This window comes from Rhineura floridana, chromosome 1 (genome assembly GCF_030035675.1).
Source record: "Rhineura floridana isolate rRhiFlo1 chromosome 1, rRhiFlo1.hap2, whole genome shotgun sequence".
In the NCBI taxonomy this organism is placed as follows: domain Eukaryota; kingdom Metazoa; phylum Chordata; class Lepidosauria; order Squamata; family Rhineuridae; genus Rhineura; species Rhineura floridana.
The window spans coordinates 26718991-26746193 of NC_084480.1; the positions used below are offsets into that span (position 1 = coordinate 26718991).

Here is a 27203-nt window from a genome sequence, read left to right on the forward strand (position 1 = left end):
TGTATATGTATGCATACATATGGTTAGCTATAATTGCTCTGGCTCACCGATGCAATTCCACATGTGAAAGCAGCCTCTTTGCACGTAGCTGATATGGATGTAGAACCATCCACATTGAGATGCTTAGCCTGGCCTTACTTGTTGTTCAACACATATGGGGGAGGGGGGAGCATCCCCATCCATGACCAGGAGTTATTTTTAGGCATGCCTAGTAGCCCACAACTAGAGTTGGATTTGGACTTCTCTCTCTATTAATCAGGGCAAGTATGAGTGATGTGCATATACCAATACAGAACAAAGCTTCTTTCATCATTGGTATGTAACGCTGTTGACTGCTATCACAAATCTCAATTAAGGTGCAAATATAACATTATTTACTTCCTATATTTATATCCTGTCCTCCAATAAGTTCAAGGGTAGCACACATGGTTCTACCCTAGTAGGTAGGTTAGGCTGACAGATTGTGATTGATCCAACGTCAGCCAATGTGTGGGGATTTGAACCTTGGTCTTCCAGGTCCTAGTCTGACACTCTAACCACTACACCACACTGGCCCAGGTAATGCAAGATTTACCTCGAGATTTTTTTAGCTTGTGTTTTTGTGAGGCCCAGTTCTGAAGCAGAAATGCCAGCCTCTAATATAAGATCAGCAATGATGTCAGAAACCCCACTCAAGCCAGTGATCTGCAGAGGATCTTCTGAAAAACTATAAAAAAGCAATTATATTACTACAAACAGGAAAAACATATCACTTCTAGAGCAGACTAATTTGTTAGTACATTAAAGATGTGATTACATTTTCATATCTTTACTTAAAAAAAAATTCTGTGGGGACTTCCAGTTTGGATCAGAGCTTTGGTCCGGGGCCATTGGTTTTTAACCCTTCCTCCCTCATGCCATTTTCCCAATTGCAATGTCCAGTTCCTCAAACTAATCCACCTAATTTCTACACAATTTTAATTTCCAAGTTCCTCATTATGTTAATGAAATATTTCTCATACATACCTCTCATCCAAGTCTTCTATTCTAAAATTAATATCTACAAAAAGAAATAAAATTTATCAACAGCACAGATTGTAGGAAAGAAATGTATAACATAAGACTATGACCAACATGGGAGACTGTAGGAATACATTATGCTGAGAACAGGGAACAACGTGTGGCTCTTTAGATGTTGTTGGACACCAACTCCCATGAGCTTGAGTCAGTGTGCGCAATGTCCAAGATCAAAGCTGTCACTGGTAATTAATGCCTCCATATTAGACAGTACTACATTACTTAGGACAACTGTCAGCTTGTGTTAAAACTGTGACAGAACTTTGCATCACTAAAAGGAAATATTTCTTACAGCGGTGGCTCCCAAAATGTCTTTCCTCACAGACTACTTCAAAATTGTTGATGGTCTTGATGGGCCACTTAATGATTTTTCTGCCTCTCACAGCAATTAGCAATTGTAACATACTGTGCTAGGTGCTGCATGATGTTTAACTGTATCTTTATTGCTTATTTTATTTCTTATATTGTATTTTATTGTATTACAATTTGCATTCCATAGAATTCAAATTGAAATACAATATAAGAAATAAAATAAGCAAAAAAGATACAATTAAAATCAAAATGAAATTGTATTACGTCAAAATATTTAATACAAACATGCCATCCACCACCTGAGTGAAGCTCGTGGGCCACAGTTTGGGAACCCCTGACTTACAGGACACTACTCTAAAATAAATGGTTTAAGGATTACTACTGTTTTATGTCAAACGGTAGCCCACATAACATAAGAAGTCAGAAGATGCCTGTCATTTGACAATGAACAGAGCAATCCGACAGGCTTTGGTGATACTCTATTCACATGCTACTGCAAGTCTCAATACACCTGTATCAATACACCTGTACAAGTCTCAATACACCTGTACAAGAGTTTGGTATCTTATATGCAACATTCCCACACCAAGCCTTTGTCAGGCAATTTGAGGAGCAGAGATGAGACAGAGCACCTTGAGTGAAGGAATTATGGAAGGGAAAGTGTGATAAGTATTCTGGCCCTTTCATTTTATTTTGAAAAGGTCAGAGCATGTAGACTGTAGAACACAGGTAGGAGAATAGGAAGAAACAACTTGCCATTCCAGGTTACTGTGGAAACCCAAGAGTCAGCCCAGAGCAGTGTTCTTCAGCCTTGGGTCCCCAGATGTTGTTGGACAAAACCCCCATCATCCACTGCCAGTTTACTCGATGGTCAGAGATGTTGAGAGTTGTGTAGTCCAGCAACATCTGGGGACAAAGGCTGAAGAACAGTGGCCTAGAGGGCCAGGCTTGTAAAGTAAGCTTTGTTGTTGTTGTTATGTGCCTTCAAGTCAATTATGACTTATGGCAACCCTATGAATCAGCGACCTCCAAGAGCATCTGTCATGACCACCCTGTTCAGATCTTGTAAGTTCAGGTCTGTGGCTTCCTTTATGGAATCAATCCATCTCTTGTTTGACCTTCCTCTTTTTCTACTCACTTCTGGTTTTCCCAGCATCATTGTCTTTTCTAGTGAGTCATGTCTTCTCATGATATGTCCAAAGTATGATAACCTCAGTTTCATCATTTTAGCTTCTAGTGACAGTTCTGGTTTAATTTGTTCTAACACCCAATTATTTGTCTTTTTTGCAGTCCATGGTATGCGCAAAGCTCTCCTCCAGCACCACATTTCAAATGAGTTGATTTTTCTCTTATCTGCCTTTTTCACTGTCCAGCTTTCACATCCATACATAGAGATCGGGAATACCATGGTCTGAATGATCCTGACTTTGGTGTTCAGTGATACATCTTTGCATTTCAGGACCTTTTTTAGTTCTCTCACAGCTGCCCTCCCCAGTCCTAGCCTTCTTCTGATTTCTTGACTATTGTCTCCATTTTGGTTAATGACTGTGCCGTATTCAACTAAGTCCTACTCAGACTATATTTTATTACATTTATACCCTGCCTTTCTTTCATCAAGGAACCCAAGGTGGTAAACATGTGGTTCCCAGGTGGTCTTCCATCCAGGCACTAACCAGACCCAGACCTGCCTTGTGGTGGTGGCCTTGTGTGCCTTCAGACCATAGTCTGGGACCATAGAATAGACTCACTGAAATTAATGAACTCAAGTTAGTCATGTCTATTAACTTTAATGGGTTTACTCTGAGTACTAGCATTGAATACCACTCCAAGCTGAGAATGCTGCGAGGGGAAGCCAGTACCTCAATCACAATTAACAAATTAAATTGCCAACACTAAGCAGACAGCAACTGGAATCTCTACAGAGATTCTAGGGGCAGAAACTACAAGAATTCTGTGGGTGCCCACAGGATCTGATTAGAATTATGAAGTTGCATACCATTAGATTAATTAGGATCAATTAGTTGCAGAATTGGTACATTTATATCTTACACTTCCTTCAATGAACTCAAGTTGGCTATATGGGGATTTAAACCCAGTGTTTCTGCTACAAGTTCAACTCTATCCACAATCCCACGCTGGTCCATGCCACTTTTGACTTTCCTCAAATATGGCTAAATGAAATTGTAAACCTAGAAATCCTATGGAACCAGAACTATTACACGTCACAATGAAAAAATAGGGACTATGCGAATAATGCTAACTAGAATAATAGAATAGTAGAATTAGAAGGGCCTATAAGGTCATTGAGTTCAACCACCTGCTCAATGCAGGAGCCAACCAGAACCAATAAACAGCATGATTATACAATCACCAAAGTAAAACAAAAGAACAAGTAGGGAATGGTACCAGAAGATGACTTTTTGACCCCGGGAAGATTAGAAGCTGATGCTGAAGGAGAAATAGAGGGTGTTTGCAAGGCAATGTAATTAGTCTGAAAAGATTCATTTCCTAAACTCTTTTCCTCCTCTGTAAAATTCTCCACAATCACACGGGTTGAATAACGCTCTGTTACAACAAAAGGATAATTGAACCAAGTATACATTAATTTTAGAAGAAACAAAACAATTTTTACAATACTTCTTCTTCCAAAAAAAAAATACAAAGAAAGTAAATAAAAATGAAAGTAAATAAAAATAGTTAATAATATTTAATATTAATATTTTTGTTTATTTATTTTCTTACAACATTTCCAGAGGGGTAGTCTCTTGTAGCAACAACAACAGGTCCGTAAAGAATAAGGTGGATATTTATTTATTTTATTTATTTAAAATATTTCTATCCTGCCCTTCTACCCTACAATAGGGCACTCAGGGCAGCTACAATAAAATTGCACACATATATAATAAAATACACAATAAAAAAACAAACATTACAGTAAATTAAAATGCATAAAATACAATTAAAATACATAAAATGTATTATGCATACACATACACACATACATACATGTATATATGTGTATACACATATGAGGGAGTGAGAATAAAAGAACTTAAAAGATAAAAAAACTTAAAACAGTGTCAGGCTGACCCATCAGTCCCAACCAAAGGCTCTCTGAAACAAAATAGTTTTTACAAGTTTCCAGAAAACCATCAGGAAGGGAGCAAATCAAGCTTCTTGGGGCAGGGAATTCTAAAGTCTGGGAGCCACAATTGAAAAGGCTCTCTCCCGCGTGCCAACTTCTTTCATTCCAGGCACGCAGAAGAGACCAGAGGCAGATGATCTTAAATCCAGGGTAGGAGTATATGGATGTAAGCTGTCCCTAAGTACACTGGTCCAAGGCCATTTAGGGCTTTAAAGATCAAAACCAGCACTGTGAATTGTGCTTGGAAACAAATTGGGAGCCAGTGGAGTTGATAAAGCACAGGGATGATATGCTCCCTGCGCCATGCTCCAGTTAACATTCTGGCTGCTGCATTTTGGACCAACTGTAGTTTCTGATTCGTTTTCAAAGGGAGCCCCACGTAGAGTGAGTTACAGTAATCAACCCTTGATGTCACCAATGCATGTGTCACTGCGGCCAAGTCAGCTGCTTCCAGGAACGGATGCAGCTGGTAGACCATGCTACCGCAGCCACCTGATATTCAAGCAGCAGGGCAGAATCCAGAAGAACTCCCAGACTGCGGACCTGCTCTTTCAAGGGGAGTGCAACCCCATCCAGAACAGGTTGCAACCCTATCCCTGGGGCAGTTCTCCCCTTCTCCAGCAACACTTCCATCTTATCTGGATTAAGTTTCAGTTTGTTAGCCCACATCCAGCCCTTCACAGTCTCCAGGCACTGCTTTAGGACAAGCACTCCCACCCTGCCATCAGATGGAAGGGAGAGATAGAGTTGAGTGTCATCAGCATATTGATGACATTGCACTCCAAATCTCTGGATGACCTCTCCCAGAGGTTTCATATAAATGTTAAAGAGCATGTGAGACAGAATGGAACCCTGCGGTACCCCATAGGCCAACGGCCAGGGGGTCGAGCAGTAGTCTCTGAGAACCACTTTCTGGGTCCTGTCCGTCACGTAGGAATGGAGCCACTGTAAAACAGTGCCTCCTAGACCCATCCCAGCAAGATGGCTCAGAAGGATACCATGATCAATGGTATCAAAGGCCACTGAGAGGTCCAGCAGCACCAATAGGGATGCACTCCCCTTGTCTGATGCCTGGCGTAGGTCATCAAGCAGGGTAACCAGGGCAGTCTCTGTCCCATGACTAGGCCTGAAGCCTGATTGAAAAGAGTCTAGATAATCCAATTCATCCAGGAAAGCTTGGAGTTGAGCCACCACCACCCCTCTCAATCACCTTGCCAAGAAAGGGGAGATTAGAGACTGGCCAGAAGTTATTAAGATCCGCAGGATCTAGTGAAGGCTTTTTTTAACAAAGGTCTAATCACAACCTCCTTCAACATTGTTGGCATAGAGCCTTCCCTTAGGGAGGTGTTAATTTGATATGTCAACCAACCAGCCACTCCCAATCTGGCGGATTTAATTAGCCAGGATGGGCAAGGATCAAGCGAGCAGGTAGTGGCCCTCATTTCTCCCAGAATCCTGTCCACAGGCTTTACAAGCTGAAAAGTATCCATAGAAAAATGACCAGAAGGAGCAACAGGGACATCTGGCACAACTGTAATTAACGAGGAGTTCAATTTTATTTGTGAAGTGCCTTGCAAACATGTCACAGTGAGCAACTGATGGTTCAGTCTGCCGTCGGGCCAGAGCCCAAAAGACCCCAGACCACCCAAAAAAGCATCGCCAGACAGCACTCGGCAGACGCAATGGTGGCAGAGAAGCTAAGAAGTCTCGAGGCTGAAGTGCTTCTTTTATGGACACCAATGTTTCCATGCAGAATTTCCTGTATCTTACAAATCTGTTGAGGAATTTTAGATCGAGCACTGCCCTCCAATTGTTTCGGCATGACAAAGAGGACAGAAAAAAAGCCACAAAATTTCTGGTTCAGCTGAACCGGTTCTATGGCTGCTATCTGCAACGGGTGTTCTATTGCCTCTTGTAGTAGCCTGCACTTCCTTGGATTCGCTGAAATAGGTGACAGAATAAATCTGTTTGGAGGCATAGCCTGAAACTCTATCTGATACCTGTACTGTGCGGCATTTTTTACCCAGCGGTCTGATGTTGTTGTCTGCCAAAGTTGTGCAAATCTCAGTAGGTGGCCTCCCATTGGTTTCAGCAGTAAGTCAGAACTGTCTTTGTCGCCTTCCACCTCTGTGGGTAGCTGAGCCTGCATTTCTCGCTGCTGATTGCTGTTGGTTGTGCAACTAGAATCGTGGATGACCCCAAGCTTGTCTGTTCACACAGAAATCTCACCCCCATCCTCCAAATCCAGATGGACAAAAGGACTGGTATGGTTGAAAGCAGCGAAAAAGGCATCGGTAATCTCGTCTTTTACTTGCTACTGGCATTGCCTTCTTCTTTTCTTTCGTTTCAACTAATACTTCGCTCAGCACATCCTCACCAAACAACTTCTTGCCTGCATATGGTTCTATAGCCAACACCATATGGGAAGAAAAATCTGTCTCCCAATGACTAAGCCACAAAATGCGCCTAGCTACCACTTTAGCAGCCCTGGCTGCGAACTGAGTCGCATCCATTGTCGCATCTGCAATAAAAGCCTCTGTTCTTGACACCTTCAAAATTGTTTTCCTAAGTCTTTCTGGCTCCTGATCTGGATTTTCCAAAACTTCGTCTAACCACAATAATGCAATCCTTGAAAATAGAGATGCTGCAATAGATGCACATACAGACAATACTGTCGCTTCATGGACCTTTTTAAGTGTCATATCTAACTTTTGTTCTGTAAGATCCTTCAATTGAGCATCCCCATCTCTTGAAAGGAAATTTCTAGAAACTAAAGCAGAAATCGGGGAATCAATAGCTGGAGTTCTCAGCTGCTCCATAAACTCTGGCTCCAGTAAGTATAGTTTCTTAGCATACGTCAGTGATTTGGTAGACTGAACTGGTGAGTCCCATTCAAATTTCACTATTTTTCTGAGCAGTGATGGTACCATAATCACCTTATCACTGGACTTTGTTTCTGGAAGAACAGATGCTCCCTTTGAGGTAGAAGGTGCCTGCTCTGTAACTGCATCATTCAAATCTAAAGCTGCCATAGCCTTGCATAGCAGAGGCATGTAATAAGCGCTATGAAACAACCTATTGGAGTGATGCTCCTCTGGTTGTTAACCATCACTCCATTCATCTGTTTCCTCTTCCAGATCAACCACTGAATCATCATGCATAAACTGTAAGCTATGAACCCCTGTGCTCTACCCCTGACCATATCATGTGGATCTGGTGAGCCATTTGCACTTTCCCTTTGCAGCTCCTGACTCATCTGAGCACTGCACTGCCGCATACTGTGTTGCAAGTGACTGTCTCCTGTTGCACGACTGCGCTGTTGCAACTGTACAAGAACCACTTGAAAAGACTGGCGAAAAGCAGCTAGTTCTGCTGAAATATCACCCATGAGAGCTCTTCTAATATAATTTAATTCTGCAGCTCCTAACTGAAAAGATTCCACCGGCTGAAGATCCTGATTTGAACAAGAGGTGGCAGCACAGCCCATCTTAAGCGACTGTGTGGAGTTCATATGATGCTGCTTATGCTTATTTGCCTTAAGAAAAATTATCTGCTGCTGTTGATGACTTTGCCCAGAGGCAGCATTATTACTCAACGGGCCCACTGCTCTGTTGAACTTCAGGGTGCTGAATATTAAAACCTATGAATTCCTCATCATCTTCCTCAGAATCTGAACAAAAAAGGACTGAAGGGACTGGAACCCTCTCTTCCTCTGAGAGCATTTCATCCTTTACTGCACTCCACGGCTGGGTTTGCTCTCCTACATACAGTGCCCTTCTGCCCTGTAACGACGTTGGCAAGGGAGCATCATCATTATAATCTCTGGTTTCCTCAGCAGCAGCCCTTCTTGATTGCTCTGCTGCAGGGTTCACTGTATGTTTTGTTTTAGTCACGTTTGTGCCCTGATTGCTCTGCCACCGCATTGCTTACAGGGTTTTCTGCACTTTTAACTGTTTTCACATTTTTGCCCGACTGCCTACAGGGTATGCTGTATCTTTAACTGCTTTCACATTTTTCCGCCCTGATATCTCATCACTTACAGGGGAAACAGCGGCGTGACCGCCAGAGTGAGTGGGCCACGTACTGCCTGTGAGGCTGTTTGAGTAAAATGGCAGCTGCCTCCGTGCGCACTGCAATGGCTTGTCTTTTTAACTGTTGGTTTGTGCGAGCAGGCTGTAGGTGCTACTGCACCAAGTGCTCCTGCCGCTTGTTTAGAGAGCTCTGAGGAGACCTTACTTCGCTCCTTAGGCATTTCACCTTCAGCAGGAGAAGCTTATCTAGTGTCCTTTGTGGTCCCCTTGTATTTGTTTTATTTTAATTAAGCACAGCGAACCGCTGATTGCAACACAGAATCAATTGCCACAAATTTATAAAGTGTGTGAGGGGGAAGAAACCATTGAATTCATTAAGTGAGGGGAAAATCATCAAATAAATGCATTAATTGGGAAGAAAATCACAGAGGAAATTCATTAACTGAGGGGAATCATTAGGCTAATTAATTTCAGGAACTCAAAGGCATACTGGCGAGGTATGCTGAACGGACTAACAAACACGTAACTGCCATTCAGGCACTCGCTGCAATTCGTTAGCAAACTACATACAAACACCCATACAGATTCAGAGACAAGTAAATTGAACATTAACTACTAATAAATAATTTAAACCGACAAATAGATAAGGATATAAGTTGGCCAGACTGAAGAGCAAGGCGAAAATCAGTACTGCTCAAGAAAGGCAGGAAAACGAACTAGCACTCTGTGGGAGGGGCAGCAGTAACGGTCTGTCTGGAGTGTTAACTCTTTCCTGCCTCAAGCATTAGCAAGGAAGACAATACCCACTTGGGGGTGTCCTGGTGCCCACTGGAGAAAAAGCCATCCTTCAATTGGTAAATTATTTCCAATTAATACTTCATGCTGCACAGGGGACTCTTTCCTTTTTGCTTTAACATCACTGCTAGCCAACAGTGATATCCAGTGTTAACTATACTCAGAGTAGATCCATTGAACTCAATGGACTTAAGTCCATTAATTTCAATGGATCTACTATAAAGTGTGACTTATGGTAGTTATACAGCCACGAGAGTGGCTGTATACTATAGCCAGCATGGATTTTTCACATCCTGCAATGTTAAATTGAAAATAGCCCCCGTGCCATACTGATGCTTTCCATAAGCTCATTTCAAAACAAAACTTTACAAAACGTATAGTCCTGAACTCAGAAATGCTTGCTTAACAACCCTCTAAATTTTCATGGCGATACACAAAACAGTCAGAAAGAATCAAGAGTTCAAAGTGTAAAAAGAGAGAGAAAAAACAGACCCCTTTTGGACTTTTTTCTATCAATGTTCTCATAATTTATTAAAATTAATTAGAAATCAGCCATGTTCACAGAGTAACTGTAATTCTATTGCTGACCTTACCCCATACTCTGACCTCCATCTTCTGCAATTTAAAAGTAAAAAAAATGCCTGGCTAATTTTCAATTAATTTAAGAAATTTAGCACTGAACTCAATGATAAGTCCAGGCATGCTCAGTAAGAACCAACTGTCAAAAGCCAGACTCACAGCTGCTTGGCATGGCTAATCAGGGTGCCACACCCACGGCAGACCTTTATTTCACATGAGACAGTCATGGCTTCCCCCGAAGAATCCTAGAAGGGTAGATCGTGAAGGATGCTGAGAGGAGACTCCTATTCCCGACAGAGCTCCAGTGGTGAGAGTGGTTTAACAGTCAGCCGCTTTGATTGAAGCTCTGTGAGGGGAACAGGGCATCCGCTAGCAACTCTCAGCACCCTTCACTAATTACACTTCCCAGGATTCTTTGGGGGAAGCCATGACTGTCTAAAGTGGAATAAAGATCTGGTGTGGATGTGGACAGTGACAGCTTTGGTTTAAATTTGGGTGGGAGGCTACATGTGCCTGCTGTAGAATAAAAAAGGGGAGGGGAACCCTGAAAAACAATGATACTGTTCACAACGTTTTCCTTTTGGAAAGGGGCTTTCCCTCTGCCCAGTGCCCGCCCACCCATTCCCCTCCCCCTTCCTCCCTCCTCCTCCCCTTCCTGCCCTCTTCCTCAGGTCAGCTTCACCTATCCGAAGCATGACTGCACAGGAGTAAATCCCACTGAACTCAAAAAGCATGTAAATGATCAAACCTGCCCTCCCCTCCTCCCTCTTGCCGCTCCCCCCTTGTCACTCCCTCCCCCTCCCCCTCCCCTTTCAATCCCCTCTTTCCCCTTCCTCCTCCTTCCCTCCCATGGTCAGTTTTACTTATCTTAAGCATGATTGCACGGGAATAAATCCCACTGAACTCAATACACATGCAAATGATTAAACCTGCCCTGCCCTTCTCCTCCCTCCCATCACCTCCCTTTTGCCCCATTCCTCTCCCTTCCTTCGCCCCTCCCCTTCCAATCCTCTCCTTCCCCTCCCCCTCTGCTCCCTTCCTCCCCTCCCCCCCATGATTGCATGGGAGTAAGATCCGATTGAACTCAATAAGCATGCAAATGATCAGACCTGCCTTTCTCCTCCTTCTTCTCCCTTCCTCCTCCTTTCTTTCTCCCCTCCCCTCTTCCTTCTTCCTCCTCCCCTGACCACTCCAGCCCTCCCTCTCCTCCTCCCCCCCACGGTCAGTTTTACCTATCCTAAGCATGACTGCACAAGAGTAAATCCCGCTGAACTCAATAAACATGCAAATAATCAGTCCCTCTCAGCAAACTTGCACAGGATCCCATTTCTTACCTCCCAGATTAAAAAGCAGAGAAATTCACTAACAGGCAAAAAAACTTGCAGTTTAAGAAAGTACCTATAGCCAACAGATATTTCTATCAAACTTTAAAAAGCAGGGAAATTGGGCAGCTATAGTGAATGCACCAGGGGAGCAGGAGACCTGACCTCCTCTCTGAGATATTGGACTGCCGTACAAATTGGTCAAAATGCAAACAGAATTTGGGTTGGTCTTTCACAGTCCAATCCACTTCCTGTGTAGCTTGGAAGAACTGGGGGACTGGAAGGGTAGGGGGCAGGAGGGATGAAGGAAGGGGCAAAATTGAAGGGATAGGAAGGAAGATGAGGGGAGGGCTGATTTGATCATTTGCATACTTTTTGAGTTCAGTAGGATTTACTCCTGTACAATCATGCTTAGGATAGGTGAAACTGACCTGGCGGAGGGGCAGGAGGAAGCGGAGGAAAGGTAGGAGTAGGGAGGAAGGTGGATGGGAGAGGGAGGGGAGGACATTGGGTGGGTAGGTACTGGACAGAGGGAAAGCCCCTTTCCTTTATAAAAGTAAACATTGTGAACAGTATCATTGTTTTTCAGGGTTTCCCCCACCTTTTTTTGTTCTATAGCAGGCACAAGTAGTCTCCCACCCAAATTTAAACCAAAGCTGTCACTGGCCACATCCACACCAGACCTTTATTCCACTTTAAACAGTTATGGTGTTCCCCAAAGAATCCTGGGAAGTGTAGTTTGTGAAGCGTGCTGAGAGTTGCTAGGAGATGCCCTATTCCTTTCACAGAGCTACAATCCCCAGAAGAGGGGGTGACTGTTAAACCATTCTGGCTATGGGAGTTCTGCCAGGTGAATAGGAGTCTCCTAACAACTCTCAGCACCTTTCACAAACTACACTTCCCAGAATTATTTGGGAGAAGCCATGACTGTTTAAAGTGGAATAAATATCTGGCATGGGTGTGGCCCCCTGATTAGCCAAGCCAAACAGCTGTGAGTCTGGCTTTTAGAATACTGACAGTTGGTTCTTACTGAGCATGCCTTTGCTATCATAGGGTCCAATGTTAACAATTAATTTAAAATGAGCCATGCATTTTAACTTTTAAACTGCAGAAGATGAAGGTGAGAGTATGGGGTAAGGATTACAGGTACTCTGTGAACATGACTGATTTTTAATTAATTCCAACAAATTATGAGACCACTGACAGAAAAAAGTCCAGCAGGGGTCTGAATTTTTTTCATCTTGTTTTACACTTTGAACTATCAATTCTCTCTTAGTGTTTTGTGTATCACCATGAAAACTCAGAGGGTGGTTCAACAAGAGTTTCTGAGTTCAGGACTATAAATTTTGTAAGGTTTTGTTTTGAAATGAACTTATGGAAAGCAGCAGAATGGCATGGGGGTTATTTTCAATTAAACACTGCAGAACGTGAAAAATCCATGCTGGCTATAGTGTACAGCCATTCTAGTGGCTGTATAATACAACTAATAGGTTTATTATGGCATACGTTTTTGTGGACCGCAGTCCACTTTATGCATTTAATGAGGCTTAAAAAATGGCTAAGTCTTGAAGGTGTCACAAAATCTGTTGTTTTTGCAATGTTTTAATACACTTCAATTATCCCATGCTTTCCTAATGCTCCCTACATCCCTTCATTCATTTAAAAAAAACAACAATAAAACCTCTCCTTCATCTCATCCTCACCAGGGATGTCTTCTCTCATACACTCTCACCCATTCTCACTCTAAGCCTGTATCCTTTTCTCTCCTGCTAGTGACAATTATTCCTAAATTTTCATAGCTCAACCAGGGAGCCAACAAGACCCACCTTCTTTGGAGACCTTAACAGCTGGGGCGAAGAATGAAATGTCATCCTCTCCTGGATGAGCTACCATACCTAAATCTTCTACTGCTTCCACAACCTGGAAAAACGAAGAAAAAAGAAGCCACACGCATTGATATTTCTGAAGTCTTTAACACAGGAATTTCCAACAGCAACAAATATGTAATGAATAAAGTGATTACCCTTTAGAGCACTTCCCCAGCAAACAATTCTGTTTTCATGAATAAATCAAATGTTTTTAAATGAAAAACTCAAGTGCACTTAACACAGCAAAATCTGTGCATTTTTTGGAAGTCAAACTCACCAAGCATATACATACCACTAGAAGCAGTTACAGTAACACACAAAGGTATATATTTCAACACAAAATTAACTGATAGCTGTTTTTTGTTATTATTTGGTAACCATGTCACCAGAGCACAAAACTCCCTGCATAAGGTCATGTATGAAAAGTGATAAATGTTTACTTAAGGTCAAGCATAAGCCTCTGTGTATTTGAAACATTAAAAGTAAAGGTAATTTCCCTAATGTGTGCCATTTCATCACAGTTTTCCTACAGTGGGAGTAAACTGACTTAGGCTAGAATCCTAATGCTACTTGCCTGGGAGTAAACCCTGACTGAATTCAATGGGTTGTATTCAATTAAGTCCACTCAGAGAAGACTGAAATTAATAAATCTACATTAGTCATGTCTATTAACTTCAATTCTCCTCTTCGGATGCACACCTTAACGTGGTGAGGGGGTTTCAGTGTGCTGAAGAAGCTGAGAGCAATGCTGTCAGGAGTCTAGACCAAGAGGTTAGACGCCTAGCAGGGGCACCCAAGGTGGAATGGTCAAAGCTAAGATGCATCCAAACTCAGAGGAAGGCAATGGTAAACCACCTCTGAATATCTCTTACCACGAAGACCCTATGAACAGAGTATCCAAAATGCAACACGAGATAGTGCTGGAAGATGAGACTCCCAGGTCAGAAGGCACTCACGGAGCAACTGGGGAAGAACAAAGGACAAGTACGAGTAGTGCTGTGACTAATGACGCAGCTGGGTCAAAGCCGAAAGGAAGCCCAAAGGCTGATGCGCACAGATGCGAAAGGAGAGTCCAGAGTTGTACGATGCACACAATAGGAACATGGAATGTGAGAAGAAGGAACCAGGGATAGTTAGAAATTGTCAAGCAAGAAATGGAACACATTAACATTACTATACTTGGTGTGAGCAAATTAAAATGGATGGGAATGGGACATTTCCAATCAGGCAACTACAAAATATTTTATGCAGGAAATGAGAAATTAAGAAGAAATGGGGTTGCTTTAATAGTGAGAAGTGATGTAGCAAGAGCAATTAGGAGCTACAATGCAAAGTCTGAGCGAGTGATATCAATGAGATTAAATGGGAAACCTATCAACATAACCACCACCCAAGTCTATGCTCCGACGGCAAACACAGAAGAAGAGGAATTGGAGAGATCTTATGCAGAAGTACAGGAAGAAATTGATCACTCACCAAAACAAGATGTGCTGATAATCATGGGGGATTGGAATGCAAAAGTAGAGAACAGAGAAGAATTAGGAATTGTGGGGAAATGGGGCCCAGGAGACAGAAACGAAGCAGGAGAAAGACTTACTGAATTCTGTGAAGCCAATAATTTGTTTCTTGCGAACACATTTTTTGAACAACTGAAAAGACGACTGTACATGTGGAGATCACCAAATGGTCAATATAGGAATCAAATTGATTATATAATTGGTAGCAGAAGATGGAGAAGTTCCATACTTTCTGCAAAAACAAGACCAGGAGCAGACTGCAGTACAGATCATGAACTGGTCATATCAAAAATCAGAGTAAAGCTAAAGAAGACCAACAAAGCAATTATAATGCCAAAATACAATTTAAATAACATCCCAGAAGAATATAAAGATCAAATAAGGAACAGGTTTGAGGCTTTAAACTTAGTTGACAGAGAACCAGAAGAACTATGGAATGAAGTCAGAGACGTTATCAGAGAAGAATGCAAAAAGACAATACCTCTAGTTAAAAAGAGAGAAAGACCCCAATGGATGACTGAAGAAACTCTTCAAATGTTTAAAGAGAGAAGGAAAGCAAAAGCAAAAGGAAATAGAAACACAGTCAGAACCCTAAATGCAACAATACAGCGACTAGTACGTAGAGACAAAGAGAACTATTACAATAGTTACTGTATAGAAATAGAAGAGGACAACAAAAAGGGAAGAACAAGAGCCCTGTTCCAAAAGATTAGAGAAATGAAAGGGAAATTTAAACCAAGAGTAGGGATGTTGAATAATCAACAGGGGAACACACTGACCGACCGAGATGAAATAAAAGGAAGATGGAAGCAATACACTGAAGAACTCTATAAAAGAGATGCCAGAATGACAGATTCATTCACGGAGGAACCATATGATGAAGAACCAGAAATTTTAGAAAGCGAAGTGAAAGCTGCTCTTAAAATACTTGGAAGAAACAAATCACCAGGAACAGATGGCATACCAATAGACTTGCTACAAGCTACGGAGACTGAATCTGTCCAAATTTTGACTAAAATCTGTCAAGAAATATGGAAAACTAAATAATGGCCCACAGACTGGAAGCGTTCCATATACATCCCAATTCCAAAGAAAGGGGATCCCAGGGAATGCAGTAATTATCGAACTACTGCCTTAATATCCCATGCAAGTAAAGTAATGCTCAAGATTATACAACAAAGACTCTTGCCATATATGGAGCGAGAAATGCCAGACATCCAAGCTGGATTTAGAAAGGGAAGAGGTACCAGAAATCATATCGCAAACATACGTTGGATAATGGAACGGACCAAGGAATTTCAGAAGAAAATCACCCTGTGCTTTATAGATTACAGCAAAGCCTTTGACTGTGTAGATCATGAAAAACTATGGAATGCTTTGAAAGAAATGGGGGTGCCACAGCATCTGATTGTCCTGATGCGCAACCTATACTCTGCACAAGAGGCTACTGTCAGGACAGAATATGGAGAAACCGATTGGTTCCCCATCGGAAAGGGTGTGAGACAGGGTTGTATTTTATCACCCTATTTGTTTAATCTGTACGCAGAACATATCATACGGAAAGCGAGATTGGACCAAAATGGAGGTGTGAAAATTGGAGGGAGAAATATCAATAATTTAAGATATGCAGACAATACCATACTACTAGCAGAAACCAGTAATGATTTGAAATTAATGCTGATGAAAGTTCAAGAGGAAAGCACAAAAGCAGGACTATAGCTGAATGTCAAAAAGACTAAAGTAATGACAACAGAAGATTTATGAAACTTTACAGTTGACAATGAGGACATTGAACTTGTCAAGTATTATCAATACCTTGGCACAATCATTAACCAAAATGGAGACAATAGTCAAGAAATCAGAAGAAGGCTAGGACTGGGGAGGGCAGCTGTGAGAGAACTAGAAAAGGTCCTGAAATGCAAAGATGTATCACTGAACATGAAAGTCAGGATCATTCAGACCATGGTATTCCCGATCTCTATGTATGGATGTGAAAGCTGGACAGTGAAAAAGGCTGATAAGAGAAAAATCAACTCATTTGAAATGTGGTGTTGGAGAAGAGCTTTGTGGATACCATGGACTGCAGAAAAGACAAATAATTGAGTGTTGGAACAAATTAAGCCAGAACTATCATTAGAAGCTAAAATGGTGAAACTGAGGTTATCATACTTTGGACACATCATGAGAAGACATGATTCCCTAGAAAAGACAGTAATGCTGGGAAAAACAGAAGGGAGCAGAAAAAGAGGAAGGCCAAACAAGAGATGGATTGATTCCATAAAGGAAGCCACAGACCTGAACTTACAAGATCTGAACAGAGTGGTTCACGACAGATGCTATTGGAGGTCACTGATTCATAGGGTCACCATAAGCCATAATCGACTTGAAGACACATAACAACAACTGAAACTAGTTCACCATCCGGCAGCAATCCAAAGGAACATCAAAAGATGTGAGGTGTTTTCATTTGAAAGTACATATTGTTAAAAAATTTAATTTCAATCCTATTTACTAATGAACAGAAGAAATATTTGAACAGAAGTACATACAGCACGAACCTACCAATTTAGTATTGCTAAATTCTTTTTCCATTCTTTCTGCCACTTTCTGTAGGACCAATAGCTGTCTATCCATTTCCTGTAGCTTGGAAGAAAAGTGTTGTCTGGTAATTTTTCTGTCTAATAATCCTGGGGAGGAGCTCTTGCTGAAATCCTCATGAAGGAGGTTCAACGTTACATGATCACCAGCAACTTCTGTCTCTACCATCTCATGTGGCACTTGTGGAGATTCAGTTTGAAGAGTACCTCCTTTAAATCAAAACAGAAAAAGTGTTAACGTTTTACCCATACTGCCATTTGGACCTCCTAAAACGCAGTATTGTATACTACTCCAGAGATTTTATTTATTTACAAAGTTTTCAGTTGCTTTCCCACAGAGTGCTAATACCACAATATACAACAATGAAAGCTACAGCTTTGTAGGAAGGACAGAAAGAGAGTTGGGAAGTGACACGTTTCTCAGAGGAAACTCAGTAAAAATATTAAAAGAAGTAAGTTTTAAAAGTGAGTATTTCAAAATAAATTGAAAGGTGTTCACCTTCTCTTTCGAATTCTTCAGGTGGAATTGCATTAGTAGCAGTTGCTGCCATATGATGCAGCTTTGCATAAGTTGGGAGTTCAGCTGTCATAGGCTGCATGGCAGTGTGTTTTGGACTAGACTCAAAAATATTTGGCAAGTTTTTCAAAAGATCACCATTTTCTATATCAATCACATTGATATACTTTCGTCCAATCTAGATTATATAAAAAAAGATTGATATTATAGGTAGCAAAGAATATTGAATTATTACATAAGATCACTTATAAAGTTGTAGAACTGAACCTCTTTCAGCTGACATATGGATACAACAGACATATATACATTTATACTGTTGCATCATCAAATATTTCTCCTTATTTACCAAATCAGATGCATCATCATATGAGGATTGTAAAGGAGTCTCTCCTGCTTCAGTAGGGAATCTAAGGTTCAAGCACAGATCTGGTGGCAAGGTTTGAGGAACACCTGAACATAACAATCCTGTGAGAAAAAAAAGTTAAATCACCATGGGCAGTAAATATCCTGGAATGCTAGAAATTCTATTACAGTAAAGTACTTTCACCTGTCCTGGGTGACAGAGGATGACTACCACATTGTCGCCTGGATGCCTCCTGCATACCACCCAGGGAATGTGCAATTCCTTGCACAAATGATACGCTTTGCATGTAATGCTGAATCTTGGTTTAGCACTATGTGAGGGATTGGGAACCTGATGTTGCTGGACTACAACTCCCATCATTCCTGACCACTGGACATGCTGGCTGAGGCTAATGGGAGTGGGAATCCAACAATACCTGGAGAGCCACAGGCTCCCCTTCCCTGCACTAGAGGCATGAGGCATCAATGCAACCAGCTGTGCAATGGGGGAATTCATTCCTTCTGAATCATATGAAATACAAAAAGAAAATTTGCTCAAAAGTTTTTTCTAAGATTAACTGACAAATTTTACAGAAGGACAAATACTAAATATGAACCGCTTAGCTGTCTTTGAAAGACAAATGACAATGAGAAAAAATATGTAACTGAAAAGGTACAGTTTGTACTTACCGTAAACGGTGTTTCTTCATGGATGACAAGAGATCTCCACGTGGGTACTATAGCTCCCCCTACAGCTCGAAGACAGTAAATGCTTCAGGAAATGTTTTTGCTCCTCCCTTCCTGCTAAGGCTCAGTTTTCATTCCTGTAAAGCTCTGCCAACAGCCTCAGCTCATCGTGGAAAATATAACACATCGAAAAAACACAATAGGTGTAAGAACGTGGAAACAGTTAACCAGTCTGGGAGAGTCCCAGAAATGTGTGTAGTTGTGGCACCCCATAATATCGTCCCATATAGCCAGCCAGGTTAGGGAGGGTCGTGGAGACCTCTTGTTATCCATGAAGAAACACCGTTTACGGTAAGTACAAATTGTACCTTCTCTCATGGATGACAGAGGTCTCCATGTGGGACACACTAAAGCTACGACCTAGGGTGGGTCAGGTGGAGGCAGGACCTGTTGGAGAACTCTGCGACCAAATGAAGCCTCCGCTGATGCATAAAGATCAATTTTGTAATGCTGAGTAAAGGTAGATGGGGATGACCAGGTGGCTGCCCTACAAATTTCTTCTATGGAGGCATTAGTGGAGAAGGCCGCCGAAGTAGTGGCTGATCTGATGGAATAAGCCGTAAGGTTCAATGGAGAAGGCAGGTGCAGAGCTTTGTATGCTAGAGATATACACGCTCTAATCCACCTAGCCAAGGTATTTTGTGAGAGCTTGTTTCCTAAAGTAGGCGGATGGAATGATACAAACAAGGAATCACATTAACAAAAGTACTCAGTTCTAGAAAGGTAGACTTTTAGAGCACGTCTAAGGAGTGCCACGCTTTTTCCCTGGGATGAGAGGGATTAGGACAAAAGGAAGGTAGGATTATTTCCTGCTGTCTATGGAATAGTGAGTTCACTTTGGGAACAAAGGCTGGGTTAGTTTGTAGCACCACTTTATCTTTATGGAATGTACACAGATGTTTTTGTATTGAGAGGGCTTGCAGTTCAGATACTCTGCGAGCCGAGGTGATAGCTATGAGGAATATCAATTTGAAGGACAGGACCCTGAGAGGAACGGATGCAAGCGGCTCAAAGGGAGGTTTCTGAAGAGTGCTGAGGACAGTATGCAGGCTCCATGATGGAAATCTATGCAGTACTGGAGGACTTAAGGCAACAGCTCCTCGCAGGAACTTTTTGAGAAGAGGATGTGCAACCAGAGAAGTACTGCTGGTAGGTAGCAGGATGGATGAGAGAGCCGATGTTTGTCGTTTTAAAGTATTTGGCCGCATGCCCTTTTTCAGACCATCTTGTAAGAATTGCAGAACTTGAGCGACCACTGCTGACTCTGGAGAGATAGCATGTGTGGCGCACCGTGAGGAGAAAGCTTTCCATGTAGATTGATAGCTTTTAATGGTGGAAGGGCGTCTCGCTGACAGGATGGTATTCACCACTTCAGAGGAGAATCCTAACACTAACAGCCTATTGCGCTCAATCTCCATGCGGTTAGTCTGAGCCATTGTGGGTCTGGGTGTAGGAGAGGACCCTGATGGAGCAGGTCGTGTCGTGCCAGTAGATAAAATGGCGGGCCTTGTGCCAGGCGAACTATGTCCGAGAACCAGGGGCGTCTCGGCCAATAGGGACCACAAGAACCACGTGAGCTGCTTCTGTTCTGATTTTCTTCAGAACTCTGGACAGTAAGGGAGTCGGTGGGAAGGCGTAGAGGAGGCCTTTTGGCCAGGTTACTGCCAGAGCATCTTGTCTTCTGCTCCGTGACTCCTGAATTGGGAGAAGAATCTCTCTGTCTGGTGATTGTCATCCAAAGCGAGTAGGTCTACTTGGAAGTTGCTGAACTTCGCTTGGAGAGACTGGAATACTTCTACATTCAGAGCCCACTCGCCTGGGAAGAGCTGCTGTCTGCTCAGCCAGTCTGCCATTATGTTCAGGTGACCCTGGATGTACTCTGCTGAAATTGAGGACAGGTGTCTTTCTGCCCAAAGTAGCATTGAGGTAGCCTCTAGGTTCAGAGTCCTTGAGCGGGTACCTCCTTGTTTGATCAGGTAAGCACGAGTCGACGTGTTGTCGGTGCGGATGAGGACATCTGGAAAGTCGAGGATTGGCATGAAGTGCCGAAGAGCTAGGTGTGCTGCCCTTAACTCTAACCAGTTTCTGGTCGCATCTGCAGTTGACCAGCATTCTTGAACGTACTGTCCCTGGCAGTGCGCTCCCCAACCGTGGAGGATGACGTCGGTGGTGATGACTGTTCGGGGACGATCCTGTAGTGGGACTCCTTTCGATAATTCCGACCACCAGGTGAGGGAGCGTTTGACTGGAGATGGAAGGAGAACATGATGATGGTTGCATAGTGCAATGTCTGATTGGAACTGAAGTAGAAAAGTTTGAAGTGGGCGGGAGTGCAGGAGCGCCCAAGGAGTGATCTCTATTGCTGATGCCATTGTGCCCAGTAGTTTGGCAAGCAACATCACGTCTGGGGATCGAAGTTGGGACAAAGTAGTTGCTAGTGAGGCAATGTTCTGGACCCTCTGTGGCGACAGGGAAATGAGCTGTTGAGCCGTGTCTATGGTTGCCCCAAGGTGGAGCAGCTGCTGAGAAAGGTATAGATGGCTCTTTTGGGAATTTAAGAGAAAGCTGTGACCTTGCAAGAAGTCTAGTGAAACGCGGACGTCCTGTTGGGCTTGATGGAAGGAATTGGACCAGATGAGGAGGTCGTCTAAGTAAGGGTATATGTGCAATCCTTGCATCCGAAGACCCGCTACTAACGTCACCATTACCTTGGTGAATAGTTGTGGAGCCGAAGCCAAACCAAAGGCAAGGGCTCTGTATTGAAAGTGGTGGCCGTTGTAATAGAAGCGGAGTAATCGCCTGTGAGATGGGAATATGGGGATGTGCAGGTAGGCCTCCTTTAAATCTATTGAAGCCAGAAAGTCCCGTAGAAGAAGATCTTCTCTGATGGATGTAAGGGTCTCCATCCTGAGGGTTCTCTGGGTCACAAATTGATTTAAGAATTTGAGGTCGAGTACCCCGTGCCAGGATGTCCTTTTTCCCAACCAAGAAGAAGATGGAGTAAAGACCTGAGAAAACCTCTCCTAAAGGTATTTCTTCTATGGCAGAGATATCCAACAGATGATGAATCTCGCCTAAGATTGCTTGGTGTTTTTTGATGGAAGTGGCTAAGGGAGAGGGAAGGAATCTGGTGGGCGGGTACTCTGTAAGTTCTATCCGGTACCGCTCCTTGACGATGGTGAGTACCCACTTGTCCTGGGTTGTGTGTTGCCAATGGGAAGCAAAGTGGGTTAGGCGACTTCCTACTTGTGGTGTTGGCGGTGTGTCAGAAGCGTTGTTGGTTCTGACGTCCTTGTCTAGTTTGGTTGGGGACGGCCTGGAAGAAGGGGTCTGAGCCTTCTGTGGAAATCTCTGCCTGGCCCAGTAGGAGCGCCCGCCTGGAGCCACGAAAGGACTGGAAAGGGTAAGAGGAAGAGGCAGGACACTTACAAGTGCGCCTATCCTCTTGCTTTGAGATGGCATCATTTTCTTTTTATCTCTGGTCTCTATGAGGAGTTCCATGAGTGCCTCATCGCCGAAGAGCCTGGTAACTGAGAAGGGGACAGAGGCTAGGTTGGCACGTGAAGCTGCATCCACATCCCAGTGGTTAAGTCAGAGATGTCTTCTAGCTACAACTGCTGCTGCCATTGCTCTGCAGGAAAATTGGGAAGAGTCCGTAGTGGCGTCTGCTATGAATGCCAGGGATCTAGATACCTTGAGTAGTCTTTCTGAGTCTCTGTTAACATCATCAAGCAGGTCTTCAGTCCTAACAGCACCGCTCTGGCAAATACAGAAGCCAAGTAGAGGCTCTTATTGAGAGCGCATTAGCTTCGTGAGAGCGCTTCACAGCTGCGTCAGATTTGCGCTCAATGGGGTCCTTTAATTGTGCATCCCGCGGCAAGAGGGCATGGGATAGTAGAGTGGAAATGGGCCCGTCCACAGCTGGAGTACAAAGCTGGTTCATAACATCAGTATCTAGGACATAAAACTTATTGGCATAGTTAGTACTTTTTCTGCATTGGAGAGGCAAGTCCCATTCTAATGTCATAATATTTTTAAAAGAGGTGGGCAAAGGCATGCACCTAGTGGAAGGCTTAGGGACATGGAGCACTAGAGAGCTCTTATATAAGGCCTCCTGTTGTTTCTGCGTCACATTTAAGTCCAAAGCTGCCACTACCTTACGGAAAAGAGGGGCAAAATGAGCCTCTACAAATAATCTAGCAGACTCAGTGTCATCCATATCTGAGCCTTCGCTCCATTCCCCTTCTTCAATATCAGGATCTCTGCTGTCATCAGACTGGCCTGCATCCAAGGAGAGGCCTTGCTGAGTGCTGTGGCCTCCAGCAACAGCATGTGGGGAGGGTGAAGGCACCCTATCAAGGTGTGGATATGTAATTGAGGGCCTTTTGGAGGGTGGGGGTGGTACGTCTGCATTATTCCGTGTGGAGGGAGAATGCCTTTTGGATGCCCTGCTGCTTGCTAATTCTGTAACAAGCTCCCCAATCATGGCCTCCTTAAGCTGTTGCAATACAGCAGGAGATAGCAGATCAGATAGGGACAACTGCGGTTGTTGAGCCATTGCGTCAGAACCAGGCTGGGATGGGGGGGGTAATCTGCATGCATTGAACTGGGGAAACGTACCTCCTTTGCTCCTCAACTTCAGATGAAAGACGCTCCAGTTCCCTAGGGCCAATAGGAACAAGGTGGGGGGGGCTGAGGAGCACGGCCGTGTCACCGAGAGGACCGCAGTGCTATTCTCAGGCAGCAGTAAAGGCAAGCCAAAAGAAGCATCCACTTCAATAAGTGCCCTTTTTTGTTGTAGTGCAAGAGTGGCCTGAAAAACGGTGGGTGAGTGCTGATCCAAAATGGCGGCCGCCTCGTGTTTGTCAGACAAAATGGTGGGCGCCGCATCACAAGTGGCTGAAAATGGCTCCACTAAAAGCCACTACGGTACAGAAGTGAGTGGAGGGGACTCACTGACTCTGGCAAGCTTGCGGGGAGTGATGGAGTCCATCCGAGAAGAGGTGCCCTTAAGAAGGTGGTCTCCACCAATAAGCAGCTGCTGCTGAGCATTGGCGGGAATCTGGGGCGGGTGGGAACTGACTGCAGCCGAGGCTGAGTACTGCCTTGCCTTTTTTGAATACTTTTTCTTCTTCGAAGAGTAAAATGCTGTCTTTTCCATGCTTGCAGGGAGCGGAAGGCAGAAGAAATGAAAGTGAAACTAGGACAGAGAACTAAAAGTAAGTAAAATATTTTATTTTTATTTTTTGATTGTATAAAAGTAGAAAAATAGATAGCTGGAAGATAGGCTGAAAAAACATGCAATATAGGCAAAAGGGAGGAGAGGAGCTAGGCCAGAAAGGAAGACAGCCAGAAAGGGTGTGCTTCCAGCTGAGACAGGAAAGAAAACTGAGCCTCAGCAGGAAGGGAGGAGCAAAAACATTTCCTGAAGCATTTCCTGTCTTCGTGCTGTAGGGGGAGCTATAGTACCCACATGGAGACCTCTGTTATCCATGAGAGAAATGTGGTTTACAAATATCTGTTATCTGTAGCATTTAGTAAAGATCAACATGACCTTGATACTATACTATACTATATATATACTATATATATATGTAGTATAGTATAGTATACTATATTATATTAGAGGGGAAATCACTGCCATACTATGTATATGTACTGCCTTCAAGTCGATTCCGACTTATGGCAACCCTATGAATAGGGTTTTCGTGAGGCTGAGAGGCAGGGACTGGCCCAAGGTCACCCAGTGAGCCTCATGGCTGTGTGTGGATTTGAACCCTGGTCTCCCAGGTCATAGTCCAACACCTTAACCACTATACCACACTGGCTCTCACCTGCCATACTATAGCCATTTTCATATATAAAATCTCTCTGTAATTCTCAGAACAGTGAAATAAAGTTAGTTTCTTGATAGAAAATACAATGTACACATATAAAAACAACAACATACAATCAACACAGACTGACAGCACACCTGTTAAAGATGCAGAAGCAGAGATGATTGGTTGGTTTTTACCAGGTTCAGAAACTATTTCTTCTGAGACAGTTTGCACATTCTTATGAGATTTAACAACTTGATTGGTAAAAAAAAAAGTCAAGATGAATCAATAGCAGGAAAAAACATTCTATTATTTAATAAAGGAGAGCTATTTCTGGGGAAAAGATCTAATAGTCTGGACTTAGGAAAAACAAGCGAATGAATTAAATATTAATTTAAAATAAATGTAATTTAAAGATAAATTTAAAGATGCAGGGTTGGATCCAGAGTAGCCCTTTCATGAATTGGCACTTAAGTGGAACCTCCTACTTGCAGAAGGAAGAAGAGATATTCACCAATTCCTCCTTCCCCTACAGCAGATGTGGTTAACCCATGGGTCGTATCTCACTCCTCAAGCAATTTCAGATGGCCCCAATTTATTATCTTATTAAATAATACCATTAAATAAATATGTCTCTTCAAGCAGGTACTGCTGTTAAGGACCGGCACACGGAATATGTTGAAATCTCTCCGAAGAGCTCATAAATAGGAAAGGGGATGATATTGCCTCTTTTTACATTTGTAAAAGGGTTCTTCTCCCTCTCGTGCAGTGCCATTATTGGAATGTTTCTGAGAGGCTTAGGAAACAGGAAGAAATGCTTCTATCTGTTTCCTTTCAAATACCTCCATCTAACAAGGATACTCTTTTCTAAAGGTAAAAGGTGACTGTTTTTGCTCTCCTGGGGCAGAGCTGGGGCAGGAAAAGACTCACCTTCACCAGTGCTGCCCAGGAGAGCAAAAATGCTGCTAAGTGCATGTCTGTGCTGCTGAATCTGTCCTCCCCCCCCGGCATGCAGTCCTTGGAGGGCCCTCAAGGTGAAAAAGATCAGCCTCCTATGGCACTACACTATCCTGATGGTCCCTCCAACCCCCTAGAACAGATTGTTTTCAGCAAAAACAGCCTCCCCCTTCCTTCCCATGAGGGGAATTCCTCTCAGAGATCTCTGGATCCTACCCAGAATGTATGCTTATAAAAAAATTATGTGCAATTCACACAAATAGACTGACAGATAGCACACCTGTTACAGACGGAGAAGCAGAGATGCTTGGTTGATTTTTATCAGGTTCAGAAACAATTTCTTCTGAGATAGTTTGTATATCCTGATGTGATTTAAGAACTTGATTGATAAGAAAAAAATAAAATCAAGATGAATCAATAGAAAGGCAAAATATTCTGTTACTTATTCAAGGAGTTATTCCTGGGGGTAGGATTGAAGGATACTGCCTAAAGAGGACAAATTTCATTCAGAATATAGTTCAGAATATTCAGTGGGTAACAATGCAAAATATTTGGGGTTGTATTCAACTATGTCCTACTCAGAGTAGACCAATTGAAATTAATGAACTTAAGTTAATCATTAGTTGGTGTTGGTTTTAACCTTTAAAACCCTGTACGGTTTCGGCCCAGCTTACCTGAAAGAGCGCCTCCACCGCCACCAATTATGCCGCCCAACTAGATCAGCCACACAAGGCCTTCTCTCAATCCCTCCAACCAAAACAGCTAGGTTGGTGGGTACTAGGGAGAAGGCCTTTTCTGTGGTGGCCCCCACTCTCTGGAACTCCCTCCCATATGATCTTTGACATGCCCCCTTCCCTAGATGTATTCCGCAAGGCCCTGAAGACGTGGCTATTCCAGCAAGCCTTTGAGGTCATTGGGTAAATCACCATGATTCTGTCATTTATCGTATGTTGTTATTATAATTGCTTTTATATGTATTGATGACTGTCCAGTATTTTACCTATTGTTATTAATGTGATTACATCTGTTATTGTATTTTATCTCTTTTAATGTACGTCGCCTAGAGTGGCTAATTGCCAGATAGGCGATAAACAAATTAATTATTATTATTATTATTATTATTATTATTAACTTTAATGGGAAAGTAGGACTAGTGCTGAATACAATCCATTATTGTCATCTCTTCCACAATTTTTAGGCTGTAATCCTAAACACATTTATCCAGAAGTTACATTGAACTCAGTGAGCAGTTCTGAGTAGACATGCATAGGATTGTGCTGCTAGGAGATATTCTAAAATAATTTTTCTGAAGAAAACTTAGAGAAAAGCAATTTAGTTGCAAATGCAAATGCAAAAAAAGAGTAACAGCACAACAATTTCTTGCAGGTATTTTACCAGAATCTGTATTTGTGCTAGCATCTTGAAGATCTGTAGTTCTTTTCCTTACAGAAGCCAAGTAATGTAGTTCTGCTGAGGAAACAACTGCTCCTGGGTCTAAAATGGAGGAAGATACAATTATTATTCACATTTAAAGGAGAAAGATAAAAAAATTTTTCTCAACTTTTGCTCACCGCATTGCCTCAGCTGTACATTTAAAAT

The 27203-nt window shown here is 42.7% G+C and overlaps 1 protein-coding gene across 1 annotated transcript in view; it reads right to left on the minus strand.

Annotated features, from left to right (window-relative positions):
• Positions 1 to 27203, minus strand: part of CPLANE1 (ciliogenesis and planar polarity effector complex subunit 1) — a 132938-nt gene that overhangs the window by 36514 nt on the left and 69221 nt on the right. The window contains exons 23-32 of the mRNA XM_061608417.1: positions 27000 to 27098; positions 25885 to 25983; positions 24803 to 24901; positions 18086 to 18204; positions 17722 to 17917; positions 17188 to 17432; positions 13067 to 13160; positions 3775 to 3933; positions 1006 to 1039; positions 575 to 706 (exon numbers count right to left, since the gene is read on the minus strand). Of these exons, the coding sequence (XP_061464401.1) occupies positions 575 to 706; positions 1006 to 1039; positions 3775 to 3933; positions 13067 to 13160; positions 17188 to 17432; positions 17722 to 17917; positions 18086 to 18204; positions 24803 to 24901; positions 25885 to 25983; positions 27000 to 27098 (1276 nt within the window). The remainder of the gene's footprint in view (positions 1 to 574; positions 707 to 1005; positions 1040 to 3774; positions 3934 to 13066; positions 13161 to 17187; positions 17433 to 17721; positions 17918 to 18085; positions 18205 to 24802; positions 24902 to 25884; positions 25984 to 26999; positions 27099 to 27203) is intronic.